This window comes from Lethenteron reissneri, chromosome 9 (genome assembly GCF_015708825.2).
Source record: "Lethenteron reissneri isolate LAM-NWPU_2019-01 chromosome 9, ASM1570882v1, whole genome shotgun sequence".
NCBI lineage: Eukaryota > Metazoa > Chordata > Hyperoartia > Petromyzontiformes > Petromyzontidae > Lethenteron > Lethenteron reissneri.
Window position 1 is genome coordinate 8,662,504 of NC_083787.1, and position 16,013 is coordinate 8,678,516.

The 16,013-nt window shown below is 49.7% G+C and overlaps 1 protein-coding gene across 1 annotated transcript in view; it reads right to left on the bottom strand.

The window, feature by feature from the left end:
- The window catches only part of SLC7A5 (solute carrier family 7 member 5), a 62,221-nt gene that overhangs the window by 5,339 nt on the left and 40,869 nt on the right, over positions 1-16,013 (bottom strand). The window contains exons 4-8 of the mRNA XM_061547621.1: positions 11,418-11,523; positions 4,345-4,389; positions 2,957-3,080; positions 1,427-1,530; positions 1,184-1,280 (exon numbers count right to left, since the gene is read on the bottom strand). Coding sequence (XP_061403605.1) covers positions 1,184-1,280; positions 1,427-1,530; positions 2,957-3,080; positions 4,345-4,389; positions 11,418-11,523 — 476 coding nt within the window. The remainder of the gene's footprint in view (positions 1-1,183; positions 1,281-1,426; positions 1,531-2,956; positions 3,081-4,344; positions 4,390-11,417; positions 11,524-16,013) is intronic.

Here is a 16,013-nt window from a genome sequence, read left to right on the forward strand (position 1 = left end):
ATAACTTTGTACAGTTGGTACTGCCCATGTTACTAAAGCCGCCGTCCCTCGCTTGTTTCACGCGTACTTCGTCCAGCCGCTACACATATGTCGTTACCGATACGTTCAGCATTTAGTCTGCTGTGCCCTAATTCGGTGGGAGCATGCTGTGTGCCGCAGAAAAGCAGATTTAATTTGAAACACTGTGCCTATCCTTGCTATATAAATATATTTATTCAAGAAGATATATTGGTTACATGTTTTTATTGCAGGCCCTTTAGTTTCCGTAGGCCCTAGGCACAGTGCCTATTGGGTAATAGGCGTATTTGTGCCTAACAGGCCTATTGTGCCTATTGAATAATTGGCGTAGGCACAGTGCCTATTGGATAATACGGCCCTGCCTGTTCTAAACACAGTCGGATAACGCTCCCTTTTTCCACCGGCACATGCGAATCACACTGGCGTGTGCGTCGCATGTACCTATCATGGGGTTTTCCCACTGGCCATCTGCTGAGCCGAGTCAGAACCAGACCGTGCAACTCTGGCCTCGCAACTAAATGTGGCTCGGAGTGGAGCAGCGCCAGAGGGCAGGGTGAACCCCTTGTTCGTCGTGAGTTTGCTGCGTATGACGTCAGCGGCACGGCTCACGTTGCACAATGGAAAAACAATCTAGCGCCTCCCGAGTCATGCCGGGCTTGGTCTCGGCACGGTCCCGGCTTGGCTCGGTTGTGCAGTAGAAAAACAGGTATCGTCCCATTCGTCGTGTTTGGGTGGTTGAGTACATGAGTGAATATGAGATGCCGGTGTGTGGGTGAATGGTTGAGACATTGGTGGGTAGGTGGGTGAGTAGGTAAGTTGGTGAGTAATTTTCTGGTGGATGGTGAATGATCGAGATTGCTGGTGGGTGAATGGGTGGTGGGTGGGTGGATGGATGAGTGAGTGAGATGCTGGAAGGAAAGTGCATAGGGCCTCCCCTAGGTCAACTCGGCCTGAAATAAGTAACTGGTTCGGAGTGTAGTAAACATCGCCACTGGGGAGATGGAGGAGGCCGGGCGTGGTGCTGGCCACTCTCACCCACGTGTGCCGTACCGGCCTTCATTAGGCGCCCGCTAACAGAACTTTCCCCAACAGTTCTGATAAGATTATACAGGGGTCGGGGGGGGTGAATCTTTGTTCTAAGGAGTATGGAGGGTGCTGCAGGTACCGTGAAGAGGAGGGAAGGCACCGGAGTGAAGAGGCGCCGGTGGATCATTGAGAGCAAGTTGGGCAGGTGCCCTTCCCGAGCGCCCACAAAGAACAACCTGCATGGCACGGCGCAGCGAACGGCGGGCAGACAGACACGGCGGTTCAGATGTAGAGGGTGGCCCAAATTCCAGGACGCACAGGGTTATTTTATTTATTGTAACACTGGCATTAGGAGTAGAGGGGGGGGGGGGGTCTGTTGCACCTGGAGGAGGTGAAGAGGGACCCATTGACGGAGCCGAAGCAGGAAAGGCTGACGAACACGGGAATGATCCAGGACATCACACCCAGGTGATAGTTCCCAAAGTCCTGGGCACGCAGAGAACCAATCAGCACGGCGCCATTGCGAATCACAGAAACACAGATCAGCACGGTTGGCTACGTACGGTGCGAAAGAAGATCAACATACATACATATAACACTATCCCCAAACGGATGAAAAATTATGGCAATTAGTCCACTTGCTGTACCGACTTATCCTGGAGAACCAGTATATGGCACACCTCCTTGACGCCCATAGGAAGGGCGTTTCACAACAACATCTGTGTGGTCATCCACCGACCCTCGCTGCCTCCACAGTGCTGGATTCATGTGACTCAAGATTTAAGCAAGTACCGATGACACATCATTCATTAAAATTATTTCGCGACTAAAAACTCGCCCCCACTAAAAGAGGGCATCGCAATACTTTACAGTATGAATTAAACAAAGGTAGTCCTCCTACCTATCATGGCCAAATAAAATTGTGTCAATAGACGGACAGACCTCATATCAAGAAGTTCCATGTGCAGTGGTTAGCACACTACACAGTGAACCCAGCCCACCCGAGTTTGATTCTTGGCCAAGACGAACATCAGCGGCGAGTGCTATCTGAACCAGTCCTGAGCCCTCCCTCCACCAACCCGGATGGATTACACGATTGTTGGAGGTCATCCATCCAGCAGTGGATTGACAAAACACCTGAATAGTCTTGTTATTCAGTATTCATTAACACAGTAAACACCCCACATATGAAAAAGGTCTGACGGAGAAGCGAGACTCTCAGGAGCTGTGGCTGTTGCAGCCGGGGGCGACGCTGCACACAGGAAAGTGCTAGAAGAATGGGAACTCGAGATGAAAAAATTTACCGATGAAAACAAAGTTTTTCACTCTAAATCCTTTTAATGCGTGGCGGCTAGAGTCCTCTCGTCCTCTGGCTTGAGATGGCTGCCACTTATGGGTCAGATGATTGTCTGCCAGCATTAAGCAATTGGTAATTAAGTATTTAAAAAAATTTCCCTAAACAGTGTACAATTTTGGAAACATTTTTTCACGAAAATGAATTGTCACGCACAACGAGTCTGTGTGGAAAATGTCAGCTCGATTGGATCACGGGAAGTGTGTTAAAAAACGACCGAAAGATTTGCACGGTCGCAAGCAAGCAAGCAAGCAAGCGAACTTAATATAAAGGATTTAATAAATAGAGGCGGGGTAGGCTGCTGCGGGCCTACGCCGAGGGCAGCAGGGGGCAGGGTTGCAGCAAAAATCAATTGCTGTACTGTTCTTCTACGCTCCCCATCTTCACGAACTCGCACCTATCGGTGTACGGTCAAATACCCCATGGCACGTACTGGGGACCGGGAGACCCACATCCAGCAGTGGATTGTCCGTACGTACACACAGTGTGTTTGTGTGTATATATGGGGTGGGGGGGAAGAAAGTAACAGAAACGGGCCAGCTGGTTAAATGGGCTCACCACTGCGACGGCCTGGGACTCCAGCATGCTCTGAGGGGACAGCGTGGTGAAGTACGCCAGGTTGGTGAGCACGTAGACGATGGTGACGATGGGCAGCGAGATGATGATGGCTCGGGGAAGGTTTCTGTGTGGGAGGGGGGGGCACACGAGTCGTCAGGGAAACCGGGGGGGTGGTGACCTCAGCTCGCCACCTGTAAGCCACAACATAAACTAAACTATTTTTATTTAGGTAAGGCCCACTGAGATCTTTGTCAGAAGCGACCTGGCGACAAAATGATGGCTCAACAAAGTGACTTATCATCATCGCGTGGAAATGTATAGCAGCCAAATATACCCCAAAACGCACGTTGACTCGAGATGTGGAGGGAAAAACCGGAGGACCCGGAGAAAAATCCACGCGACCACGAGGAGAGGAGACATGCAAACTCCAAATAGTGTCGGGATCGAACCCACGACCTCCTGTATACCAGGCGACGTAGTTAACATCTCGCCACCGCGGCCCATAGCCATGGGAAGAAGAACATCTCGCAGCTCCAGGAGAGGGGAGAGCTGCAGCGATTGTCTAAAGTGGTGCGTTCGGGGCTTTAAAACCTGGATCTGCAATCCAGAGGTTGCCGGTTACATTTTTAGCAAGGTGTGGCAGTTGAAATAACGGTGGAACTTTCGCAAAAAACCTCGCCACCGTCGACCCAGCTCTAAAAATGGGTACAACTGGAGTTAGTCTATCGGCAGGTCGCGTGTGGTGGGGTAAAGTGTGTGTACTCCCACCACTATTTTTATTTTACCTGGTAAGGCCCAACGAGCTGTATAGCTCTTTTTCAGAAGCGACACGGCCAGAAATGATACCTCCGATCGGCACGGTTGACTACGTACGGTGCGAAAGAAGTTTAACAAACATGCATGCTCCCACCTCAGTTGACGAGTGGGGCCTAAATAGCCTCGAGACCTCCCTCTAGCGGAGGCCCTTTTGCTATCAGTGGCGCAAGCGAGTACGCTCAAGGGCATTACCTTTCTTTACCTTACAACATGAACTCGAGGACACAATGGGAGGGAGTTCCACAGACGAGCAGAGAAAAGAGAACGCGGAAGAGAGGAAGTTACGAGTTATGCGCTGCAAGGTGTTGGTTAAACACAGGCACGGGCTGAACATGCTTGACCATGGTCATAGATACGGCCTCGCCGATAAGACGACAGCAGCTGATAGTTGAGCAATTAACATTCATGAGAGCAGACAGCCTGACAATTGAGTTCCATCTGTCGATATTTCGATCAAGCTACGATGCGGTGCACGATATCAGTTGGTAAGTCAGAGTTTTTAAAAAGCTCCATCGGCTTGGGTATCGACGGAAGCCTGTTGTGTTGGCGGAACGTGGATAGCGCCCACTTACTTGAAGGGCTCAATCATCTCTTCGGTGACAAAATTCAAGTAATTCCTAGAGAGGAAACACACGCCACCCCGTGGTAAGTGCGGTGATCGATGCACCAGGCTAGCTGGCCACTCACAAACGCAAACAACACGATATAATACTGTTGACGATCACGTTACACGCAAACAACAGGGTATAGTAATGTTGACGATCACGTTTAGTTTCATAGCGCGGAGTCTTTCGTTCGTGCAGACTGCACCTCACAGTCGCCGAGGAACCACAGAAGAGCTGGGAGGTCAGCAGGCCTGTACCAACATTTCCTCAAGCTCTGCAGTCCCCTATATATTAAGATGGTTACAGACAATTAACGAGCGTTCATGCACGTTTCTGCGTGGTTATAATACTCTAACAACAAAAGCTGCCGTTCACATTGAGTGGCGGTGATGTCACCACACCCCATGGTGCATTTTGAAGCCACGTGAAGTGTCGAAGGCTGGTTTGTTGGAGGTCACGGGAGAGACCGACTATAGGTTATCCGAGATTAACCACACATATATTCAGATGCATAGACAAATTAACGCCCTGTATTTAACAAGAACACAGCCTATTAACATTCACCATAAGTTTTCCCAACAAAAGATAAATAATTACACATTTCCTTGTCAACTGTGTTTGTTGTCATTTCATTGAAAACTGTTAGTAGAAAGGAATTTTTTGACCTGGGGTTAATAAAAACGACTGCAAACTGTACACGATAAGTTCTTCCTGGGGAGGCACTGAACTCGCACAGTAGCTTGAGGAACGCAATCGTCCATCCCATATAAAAACCATCGTCAACGTTGCTCACGAGTCCGTACCGCCATCCTTCAGTAGAGCTCATCTCACTCGAGGCAATTGCTTCCTATAGCTCAGCGGTCGGGAACCTATGGCTAGCGAGCCATATATGGCTCTTCCGGTGACGGCATATGGCTCCCAGACAATTTTGAGTTGAAAAAAATAATAATAATAAAATAATAATAAAATCAGTTTGGAACTTGTGATATTGCTTAATAATACTGTGTCATTTTAAAATAAACAGAAATTAGTTTTGAAGATAACATTTCTCGGGTCACGGGTCCCGTGACCAGAAGTCGCATTAAAAGTAAGACAATTTAATTTATTATACGTTAAAAATACTATATGGCTGTCAATGAAATAGATTTAGAAATCTACACTATGGGGACCTCATTTGCCAGTAAAAATATGATAATTGGTTCTTTACCCTTCTATCTGGCAACAAAACTGACACCTTTTTGCAAGGAGTCATGTTTGCATAGACCGCAATACCTGCAGTCATAAATACAAACAAAAGACATAACTCTGATAATGTGCACTGTCCCTGAAGTTGATTGGTCCACACCCGAGACAGCTTTCCTTCGAGCCTAGTCTCATATGGGTTGGACCAGATGACGCCAAAAGGCGCACAACTCAAGGACAATGCACCATCAGAGTATGAGAGCTCGGGGCAAGCATCTACACTATGGGGACCTCATTTGCCAGTAAAAATATGATAATTGGTTCTTTACCCTTCTATCTGGCAACAAAACTGACACCTTTTTGCAAGGAGTCATGTTTGCATAGACCGCAATACCTGCAGTCATAAATACAAACAAAAGACATAACTCTGATAATGTGCACTGTCCCTGAAGTTGATTGGTCCACACCCGAGACAGCTTTCCTTCGAGCCTAGTCTCATATGGGTTGGACCAGATGACGCCAAAAGGCGCACAACTCAAGGACAATGCACCATCAGAGTATGAGAGCTCGGGGCAAGCATCTACACTATGGGGACCTCATTTGCCAGTAAAAATATGATAATTGGTTCTTTACCCTTCTATCTGGCAACAAAACTGACACCTTTTTGCAAGGAGTCATGTTTGCATAGACCGCAATACCTGCAGTCATAAATACAAACAAAAGACATAACTCTGATAATGTGCACTGTCCCTGAAGTTGATTGGTCCACACCCGAGACAGCTTTCCTTCGAGCCTAGTCTCATATGGGTTGGACCAGATGTTGCCAGATAGAAGGGTAAAGAACCAATTATCATATTTTTACTGGCAAATGAGGTCCCCATAGTGTAGATGCTTGCCCCGAGCTCTCATACTCTGATGGTGCATTGTCCTTGAGTTGTGCGCCTTTTGGCGTCATCTGGTCCAACCCATATGAGACTAGGCTCGAAGGAAAGCTGTCTCGGGTGTGGACCAATCAACTTCAAGGACAGTGCACATTATCAGAGTTATGTCTTTTGTTTGTATTTATGACTGCAGGTATTGCGGTCTATGCAAACATGACTCCTTGCAAAAAGGTGTCAGTTTTGTTGCCAGATAGAAGGGTAAAGAACCAATTATTAGATTTAGAAATATTTGGCTTTTATGGCTCTCCCAGTCAAAAAGGTTCCCGACCCCTGCTATAGCTAATCAGCCACGATCTAGCCACTGCTGGATAAAGGCCTCCCCAAGTCCCCACCATGTCTCACGTTCTTGCGACACCAACTAGCTCTTGCACCCAATCTGATTTCATCCCTCCATCTCCGTGCTGGACGTTAGTATTTCAGGTGCGTTTCCTTTCTTTGGCTACTATTCCATCATTAATCTTGACCAATGACCATCGCCCTTTCAGGGACGTGCACCCTGTCCAAGTCCATTTTGCTCAACAGTCAATAGTTTGTCTCTCATTTCACTTTGTTCTCCGATCCATGCGTTACTCTTTGCCTCTCGGCATAAATTCCCAGAATGCATCTCTCTGCATTCATGTCATTTTCGGCGTTTGTTCCGCGAGGCATTCACGACGACCATCTTTGGTGCAACATCTGCAAGACAACGTTCATGAGCCGAGCTCACGAACCCTCCCAAGGACACGGCTGCCTTTGTGGACTCTTCCTTCAGCGGTTTACACATTTAAGCCACGTCTCAGCGAATCTTTTAGCAAAGACATATGGAATAAAAAAAACTATTGGTCACAATTTGCAGTAAATGACAACTAATGCATACAAAGTGAAACTGTTGTTCTAGACCGCGTTATGACGAGCGAACACAAAAGCAAAACAATTCACTGAATTGGGACGGGCAATTTGAGCTGCACTTCGCTGAACGCACGTTGTCACGCGCCGGCCGGGGGGACATCCGGTTGTCCCTTTGTAATTTCAGCCCAGGGTGTGAAAGCAAGTAACTTCCCAAAGCCACAGCCACAGAGGTGGGATCACGAGAAGATAAAAGCCGGAGAGAGATGGATATAGGACTGGTGAAGTCGTCTGTGGAATGTGGCCGATCCAGTAACTGAAGCGATGATGTTTTCCCCGCTCGCACTGTCACACCACTTTCACTCGTGCCGCTAGGCATGCATCAATTTAAGTGAGCGGCTCATAATACAAATCATATTGTGTTTTCATAACAGAGATAGATACACATCAAGGCAACCGCCTCAGTTAAACATTTATAGACAGTAACAAACCCTGTCAACACGAGGGCAGGCTTGGTCTAAATATTTTCCAAGGTGGCCATAAATTCACGGCTACTTTAAACTACTTTTAACGCAGCCCACATCAATATTTAAAGCATCGTCTGGGGCACAAATTCCGTGCGGTATGGAAATACTTCTGGATGGGGCAATCCTCGCAAATGTAAGGGACGCCGAGGGGCAAGCCCTGTGACAAGTAGATGATGAACATTCACACCGCCCGCCCGAGCAGAATGGCTTTGTGGATTAAAGTTGAGGTCGTCGCTTCCCATTGACGAGCTGTCACATGGGGGCGCTCATGTGTCAAGCATGCAATCTGATCGGAGGGTTGTGAAACACTCGTATTGGATTGGCAGGCAGAGGAAGTGATTTGATACAGCCCGGGGTGGGGGGGGGGAAGATGTAAATGAGGCGTCGTTAGGGAAGCGAAGGCGATTGGTGGAGGACGGAGGAGGTGAGGAGAAAGGTAGAAAAGGGCTGGGAGAAGGGGATGAGGCAGCCGGAATGGAGCGGTTTGTTGTTTATTAAGTTGTTCGAGCCAGCGAGCCAAGATTGGGAAAAATTAAGCAGAATAAGTGTTTCTAACCTTGACGTTAAAACTAACAATAACATATTTAAGAATTACAGTTTAAGAGACAACACAACATATATACTATTACAAAAAATGTAAATAAATAAAAATGAATCACGGAAGACCGTGCGTGCGGTCCTATGCGTTGCGGGAGAATGAAACGGCCTCCCAAAACGCACACTGTCTGGATCTCCCCTCAGAAAGGTTGGTTTGCAGAGCGAGGATCTTGTTCAGAGGTCGCAAACGGGTTTTTATTCCTTACCCGTACCCGTACCCGGCCGCACCAGGGTCGCAATCGGGTGCCCGATACCCGTACCCTACCCGATACCCGGCTACCCATACCCGGCCGAGTATCGGGGAGGGTACGGGTACCCGATTGCGACCTCTGGGATGAAGCCATGTTGCAGTCACGGGCGGGTTGATTCTAGGAACTTGAATTGTGAGAAGAGACAAGACGTTGGGAAATGAGTGACAGTTACTTACCAGTGACTCACGGTCTACCCGTACCCGTACCCGGCCGCACCAGGGTCGCAAACGGGTACCCGTACCCGGCCGGGTACGGGTAGCCGGGTATCGGGTAGGGTACGGGTATCGGGTACCCGGTTGCGACCTCTGATCTTGTTACAACTTCCCCGTGGGTTGTAGCATTCCGACCGTGGCTGGGCGGCAAAATGGCCAGGAGATGGCAGTCGAGCAAACGGGTTCACTGACTCGTCCCCACAGCCCTTGCAATGCGCGCGTGGGTGTCTCTCGTTTCCAATGAACCTCTGGAAAAAATAAAAAATAAAAAAAAGTTTTGGAAACTCGGCGAGGAGTTTCTAAAGAAATAATAATGTAATGGTTAAATTCCAAGTGGTTATACAAGCACTTGGATCACCATCGGAAATTCGCGAGTTAATTTCCAAGTTGCACGTCGACTCATCAGACCGGGGGTCAATAAAATTTGTGCCACTTGGTGGCATAGGCAGCAGTGGTTTTGCTATGGAAAGAATCGCCTCTACCATGGGAATGTGGAATTTTCACCAGCTCTAGTCTTGCGTATGTCAGGAATATCTTCAGCAGCTAAATTGCTGATGTCGAGGTCTGCTGCTGGCCACGACGAAAGGGCTTCAGGTGAGAGTTCATGTTGTTTTGTTGTTCCTCCTCCTCCGTTAAAATTAGCGCAGACTACAGTGGTGTAACTGTGTGGTCCGTGGTTTTAGGCTGCATGGGCACAACCGCAATACTGTGTGGCTTGTTTTTCATCGGTAGCTCACCGCCGCCCCAGCATTTGATTGAGTATGGAGACACAACGCCGTTTTAAACAATACGATCAGGCCCGGGCCGCTCGCTCAACGGTTGATTCCCGACGGCTTAATGAGGACGCGCATCTGGCAGAGTGCCGGGCGCAACGCTAACACAACAACAGCGGCGCACGCGTGAATGGGAAAACGCGCGAGCGCAGCAATAGCGGCACGGCGGCTGGGCTCTCCGTCACGTCACCTCGTCTGCAGATTAAACGAGCGCGAGCAGAGGGGCCATCACGAACGATTTCACGCATGCTTAAAGATTCGTCCGCTTGGTGACGAACGCTCGAAACACAATGCAGCCGCCGCCGTGAGTACAAAGGGAGCACTGTCGTGAAACGGAGCGAGCGGGAGACGCTGCCAGCCACGCGATGACGCATCATGGGAACGCGTGGCGGCGGATTCCGTGTGCCCGCTGCTGTGTGCCCGCTGCTGTGCGCCCGCTTGTGTGCGCCCACTGGACACGTGCCGCACAAGACATGTTTACGACTGCGTGTAAAACGAGTACACGATGCACATTGCAGCGTCAGCGGTGTTGCCGGGGTACGGCGATATATACGTGCCGTATAAAGCAAGGTCCGTGATATTTGTGTCATCCGTTTGACAAAATACCGTTGTCACGTGATTATCGTTGCTCATTCTTTTTTTATCTAATTATATTTTCCAAAGAGATATTAATGGAATACCATAAGTGCAATAATTAACCTTCTAATTAACTAGTCATTGCCGATTAAATTAGTATTTTGCAAAATGGCTTTGGGAGCAATTTAAGGCATGAGCATTACATGATATCATCATGTTTATCATGGATTTATTTATTTTTCTATCGTGCATCGTACAACACAAGTGTTTATAAGCGTTGTAGATTGTAAAGTCGCAATGATTAGAAGACTCGTGGCAGGCTTTTGCCGAGCAAACTGCATTTCAAGACCTTTAAAAGGTGATCTCTATCGGTACTGGAAGTACAACAAAGCGAACAAATGTACAAATGTAACGTGAACCACAATGATCAATTTGCGGTGGAAAACTGACAACGCGATAATCATCATCATCATCGTGAAAATGACTCCTCTGAGCCGGAATAAGTGCAACGTGGAGGGATCCCGTCCAGAGGTGCACTTGACAACAGATTTGAGATTCGTTTTTTTCCCCCAACCCCGTCCGTGTTATCCAACCAGTCGAGTATTCGAATTGATGATCCGTTCGAGTATTCGATTGCCCAAATATCAGATATCCGAGCGCTTCCCTCGTTCATCCATGGGCAGATTATCCGGATCGCAGGTCAAACGTGCTCATTCGTGCTGCCCAGGTGCGTGCTGGTTCAATCCATTAGCTGCTCCTCGCTTGTCGAAGGTCATGGACCACAAAACGCCATTTTGCAGGTAGACCGTTAACCAATAAACAACAGGTAAGACATTCGCCATCCTCATCCTATTCTACGTACATTAAGAATGATGACTGTTGTCTTAGCCTGATGTGTTTTGCATTACGCGGATCTTTGTTTGATCTTGGTCCCACATCCTCCTCCCCATTACCATCTAGCCGACAGCGCAAGGACGCCCCCCAAGGAGATGAAGCGATGAAATCAGTTATTGTACGCAGCAGGCGCTGGGCGGATTAGCACATCGCAGAATTGTGGGAGAGAGTGACTGCTTGGGGAGGCTCTCACCCATCAGTGTATTGATCATGGCTGCAGGTGATGATGGACGATGCGTAGGATAGTGACTGTGGCTCTCACCATCCTCCGTAAGCGAAGAGGCCGCTGTAGAGAGCCAGCACAATGCTGCCCACGTCCGTTTTTGTTCCGTCAAACACGCTCTCCGACTCCAGGTAGGGGATGTCACCTGCAGGACACAAATATCGGGGTGTGGGAAGAGACAGCGGCGGCACGGGTAAGTTGGTGAGCAGAGCTCCTCCGTGGGGCGCGGCGGGGGAGGCTTGAGTGCCGCGTAGGCCTGAGTAACTGCGGTCAGCTATTCAGCCTTCGCCAACCCGCATTGACCGGCGTGGTGAAGTATGGTAAAACATCCCCCGTGACTGAGACTACACGGGGAGGCTTTCATCCAGTCACGGGTTGACAAAGGGCCGTAAGTAATAATAATGAGAATAACAATAATAGTGTAGAGCAACAAAGAGAGAGAGATTTCGATTTAAAGCTTTTGTGACTGCAGGGATTCATCTTCTTGGTTCTTTGGGTAAAGTCACGTAGAAGGGAAATAATAAAATAATAAAAACTAAACATAATAAAATAATTCTCACGACGTTTCGGCCACAACGCAAGCAGCCGTCCTCAGGTGAAGAAAGTGTCTCATGCTCAAGCGAGCATGAGGTAGTAGTGCTCATCTCCACTGCTGGACCAGAGCCACTGGCGGAAACTCCACATTATGATGGCTGGAACCAGTCTGTGCGACCACAACAATGCTTACTGCACAGTGTACACAAATTTCAACAAACACTTGTGTATCCATTTTTCGTCCCCAGTTGCAAACTGCCACCCTCTTGGACCCGCTAGGCCTCTCCAGTGGCTGACCGTCCCTCGGCCCGCGTGGCCGTCTGTCTGTAGCGCGCCGTACAGGAAAGAGCGCAAAAACATGTTTCCTTTGTTGAAAGGCAGCGTGCAAGACTACGACCGTGGGTCATGTGGTCAAGCTCGGGACGCACAGCGGGGCGCGCTTCGGGGAAAAATGTCACGCGATCTCAAGTCGCCTGACCCCTCAATGACCAGGCAAACCCCCCCCCCCGCCCCAATAGGTCAGCGAGACCACAAAAAATAACATCCTCACATGACCTAAAGGGCCTGTGCGTGTAAAGTACACGTAACACGGCTCATCATTGGCCGTCAACCGATGTATGTATGTTGAACTTCTTTCGCTCCTTATGTAGTCAGCCGTGCTAATCAGAGGTACAGGCGAAGGACAACAAACTAATCACAAAAGTTCGAAAAAATTAGTTTCCAATTTAGATTTTAAAGTGCATAGCTCCAGTGGCTATCCTAATATCGTAAGGAAGAGCGTTCCAGACGGCCACAGAAGCACAACCGTAAGTGAGCAATGCAGTAACCGTCTTTGTTCGATGGTTAAGGCATCCTTGTTATCCCTGGTGAGGCTACACAACCCAGCAGTGGTGTATTCGCTGCTTGTTGCAGGGATTTGCGGTTTGAATCTGGCAGCCGCCCTCGGTTATCTCTGCGATGCTGTGGCACTACTAGCCATTAAAATCCTACACGCTGTCCGCTCAAGACTGGACGTGAAAGATCCCCCGACATCAGTCGCAAGAGTTGGCCATTGTGTGCCGATGTCTTGGGTGCACATTTTACAATTTTGATTTATTGCCTGCAAAGTACTCGCTTGGGATTATGCGGTACACACAGAGCAGCAATCATCGCCCTTTGCTAGCCACGATAATGCCCCAGCATGCGACTGCCGGAAATGAACGAGACCTCCCCTGGCCACTCTGAGTTCTCTCCCGATTCAACAACATCAGCGAGAGAGCGCGCACGGCTCTGCGTCACGCACCGCACCGTCGCAAGCGAAGGGGCGATCCCGCGGACGGCGGTCACCGTCGCCGACCCCGCTTTGACACTGGGCCCTCCGTTGATGTTTTAGCGCCGCCGATATTTACAATGGAAGGTTCACGCGCGTTTGCCCGCACAATGCACCGAGGTTTATCTCGCCGCCGTTATCTCAATCCAACACAAAGCCCTTCATCCCCCGCCCCCTGCGCAGCGGCGGAAGAAATTCTATTCATAAATAAATCCAGGGAAAGGTAAAACAGGGGGCAAAACATCCCGAGCGGGGATTTCACCACTGGGGTCCCACGGACCCCTACGGGGCTCGAGGCGGCATTGTAGCGGGGGGGGGGGGGGGGCGGGATGTGGTTACATAAGAAAGAGGAGCAGCGGGGGGGACACAAACACTTGGCGAGTTTGTTCGAGGGGCCCCTCGCTTCTTCCTCTGGGTGCACATCAAACGCGCCGTCGTTGCATAACGCAGAGGCATCAACGACTCCAGGAAGGGAGCTCACGCCAAGGGGCTGCTACGGTCCCCCCCCTCTCCCCTACTACCCCCTCACACTGCCACGGCCCCCCTCTCTCCCCTACTACCCCCTCACACTGCCACGCCACCCCACCTCTCCCCTACTACCCCCTCACACTGCCACTATAACGTCTCATTGCAATAGTGGTTCTAAGCCTCGCTTGGACGAATGACCCCGTTTTGTGCGTGGACTCCGTTGATACCCATTGGGTCTCCTTTGGAGAATCCTTATGATGAACGGTCATCATCATCGTTTAAGACCCAGTATCGCACCTCGCACACGAGTATCGAACAGGTTCCGAAGCTCCAACGCAATGAACAGCGCACTGCACATAGGGAACAAACACCCTCTGTATTAGACTGTGCGATTCTGTAGGTCATTATGCGTCTATGGGTTTCTGTTGGCGAGCGGTGGCGCAGCGGCGAGTGCGCTGCACTATGAAGCTGGCGACAAATCCGAGCCGAGCGACATCGGAATCCTCACTGACCGGCGTGGCGACAGACTTAGAACTCTTTCAAACTTGCTGGACTAAGCAAAATGTGGCATCCACAACCGAGTCAGACATTTCACTTATGTGCCTGGTCACATGAGAGCAGAGCCGCGAATGGATTTAATCACCACTCATCATCCCCACTACAAGCCTACGGGCATTGCCGGAGCAAGGTCAGGAGGCCGCGGTACGCAGCATCGCTGCAGCGACGTGCCTCGCGCGCCTCCGATGGCATCCCTCCAATTGCGGCGCGGGAGAGACTCAGGACGGTGAATGCGAATGATTTCTGTTTTAGCATAAATGTGGGTAGAGCGATGGCACACCATGCTAGGAACGCCGATTCCCGAGTTCGACTCCCGGCCATGGATAACAACGGTGATGAGCGAAATCCGAACCGGTTCCAGGGCGCTCACCTTCACCAAACTGACTTGCGCCTAGTGTGGTGGAAGTAGCGTTTGTGAAAACAATTATCGACAGAATCGATTATCCCAACGTCGTCAAAATCGATAGCAGAATCCAGTTCAATCCGAGTGACGATCAAACCGATCGGCACGTGATAACGTTCCAACGGGACTGCCCAAGTGTCAACCGATTACGTGCAGAACAGACACGTTATTATATACTGAATATAAAACACACAGATCACGTGTGACCTGTGGTGGGATACAATGTGGGTACTCCCATCACTTCCAAAATATTTGTCCAGAAGGCCCTTCTGCCAGCATTGGCGTGAGAAGAAAACTGCAGGGATGCACCTTTACCCGTTATGCATTTACTGTACACACAAGTCCAAAAATGCCTGAACATTCCTCAATATTCAGCCATAGGTCCAGATCACATGCTCCGTGTCCTAATAGCGCAGATTATAAAGAGATCAGCAGATGGAATGTTAATCCTCCACCAGAGTTCGCGATTCCCTCGTGAAAATAGCCACACGTTCACCGAAGTGGCTTTGTAATCCCACACCCCACTCTGCCCGTACAAGCCTGAGGCGGGCTGGCGATGGCTTCAAAGGCGCCACTTTTACAAGAGGCGGCACCAGGGCGCTAATGCCGACGTGTGCCGACGTGTCAACGCTCGCAAAACAGTTAAGACATCCAAGCGCCACAGTCCAGAGTAGCGCTCTCCTCCGGCGGCCACAATTTGAAACGCGTTTCCGCCAAGGCCTTTGCAGCGTTCAGAGGTAGAGCAGCGTCCGCTTTGGGGTGGGGAGCTGCGCTTTGAACCCCGGCAACCCGAATTAGATTCCCGGTCACGGCTAACGTTCGTGGCGGGCGATATCCGAAACCGGTCCTGGGCACCACCCCTTCACCAACCCACACCGCCCGGCGTGGTGAAGTATGGTCAGACAGACTCCATGACTGGTAACAGTGTGGGGAGGGCTTCATCCATCAGCGGAATGACAAAGGGCTGAAAGTCATCGATTGTAAACACGAAACACGGGTTAGAAACAAAGTATCAACAACACAGCGAACGATACAGAGTAGAGTTGGAAGGAATGTAGGCAAAAATTACAGCAAGTCAAACTTTTATTCGATTCAAACAAAAACAATTACATGTTCATAAACACGATTAAATCAAAGGTAACGGCGCAGCCCTGCAGTTGCCAGCTCACGCCAATGCTGGTGGAAGGGTCGTACGCGGGGAGGGGGCTCCAGAGAGCCGCCACTCTGGAGAGCATTTGCCTTAGGGACCGTCCATAAATGACGTCACGCGATTTTGGACGATTTTTGACCCCCTCCCGCCTCGTCACACGGCGTCACAAAAAGTCAGACCGCCCCTCAAATATGACGTTACAAAGCTTTGCCC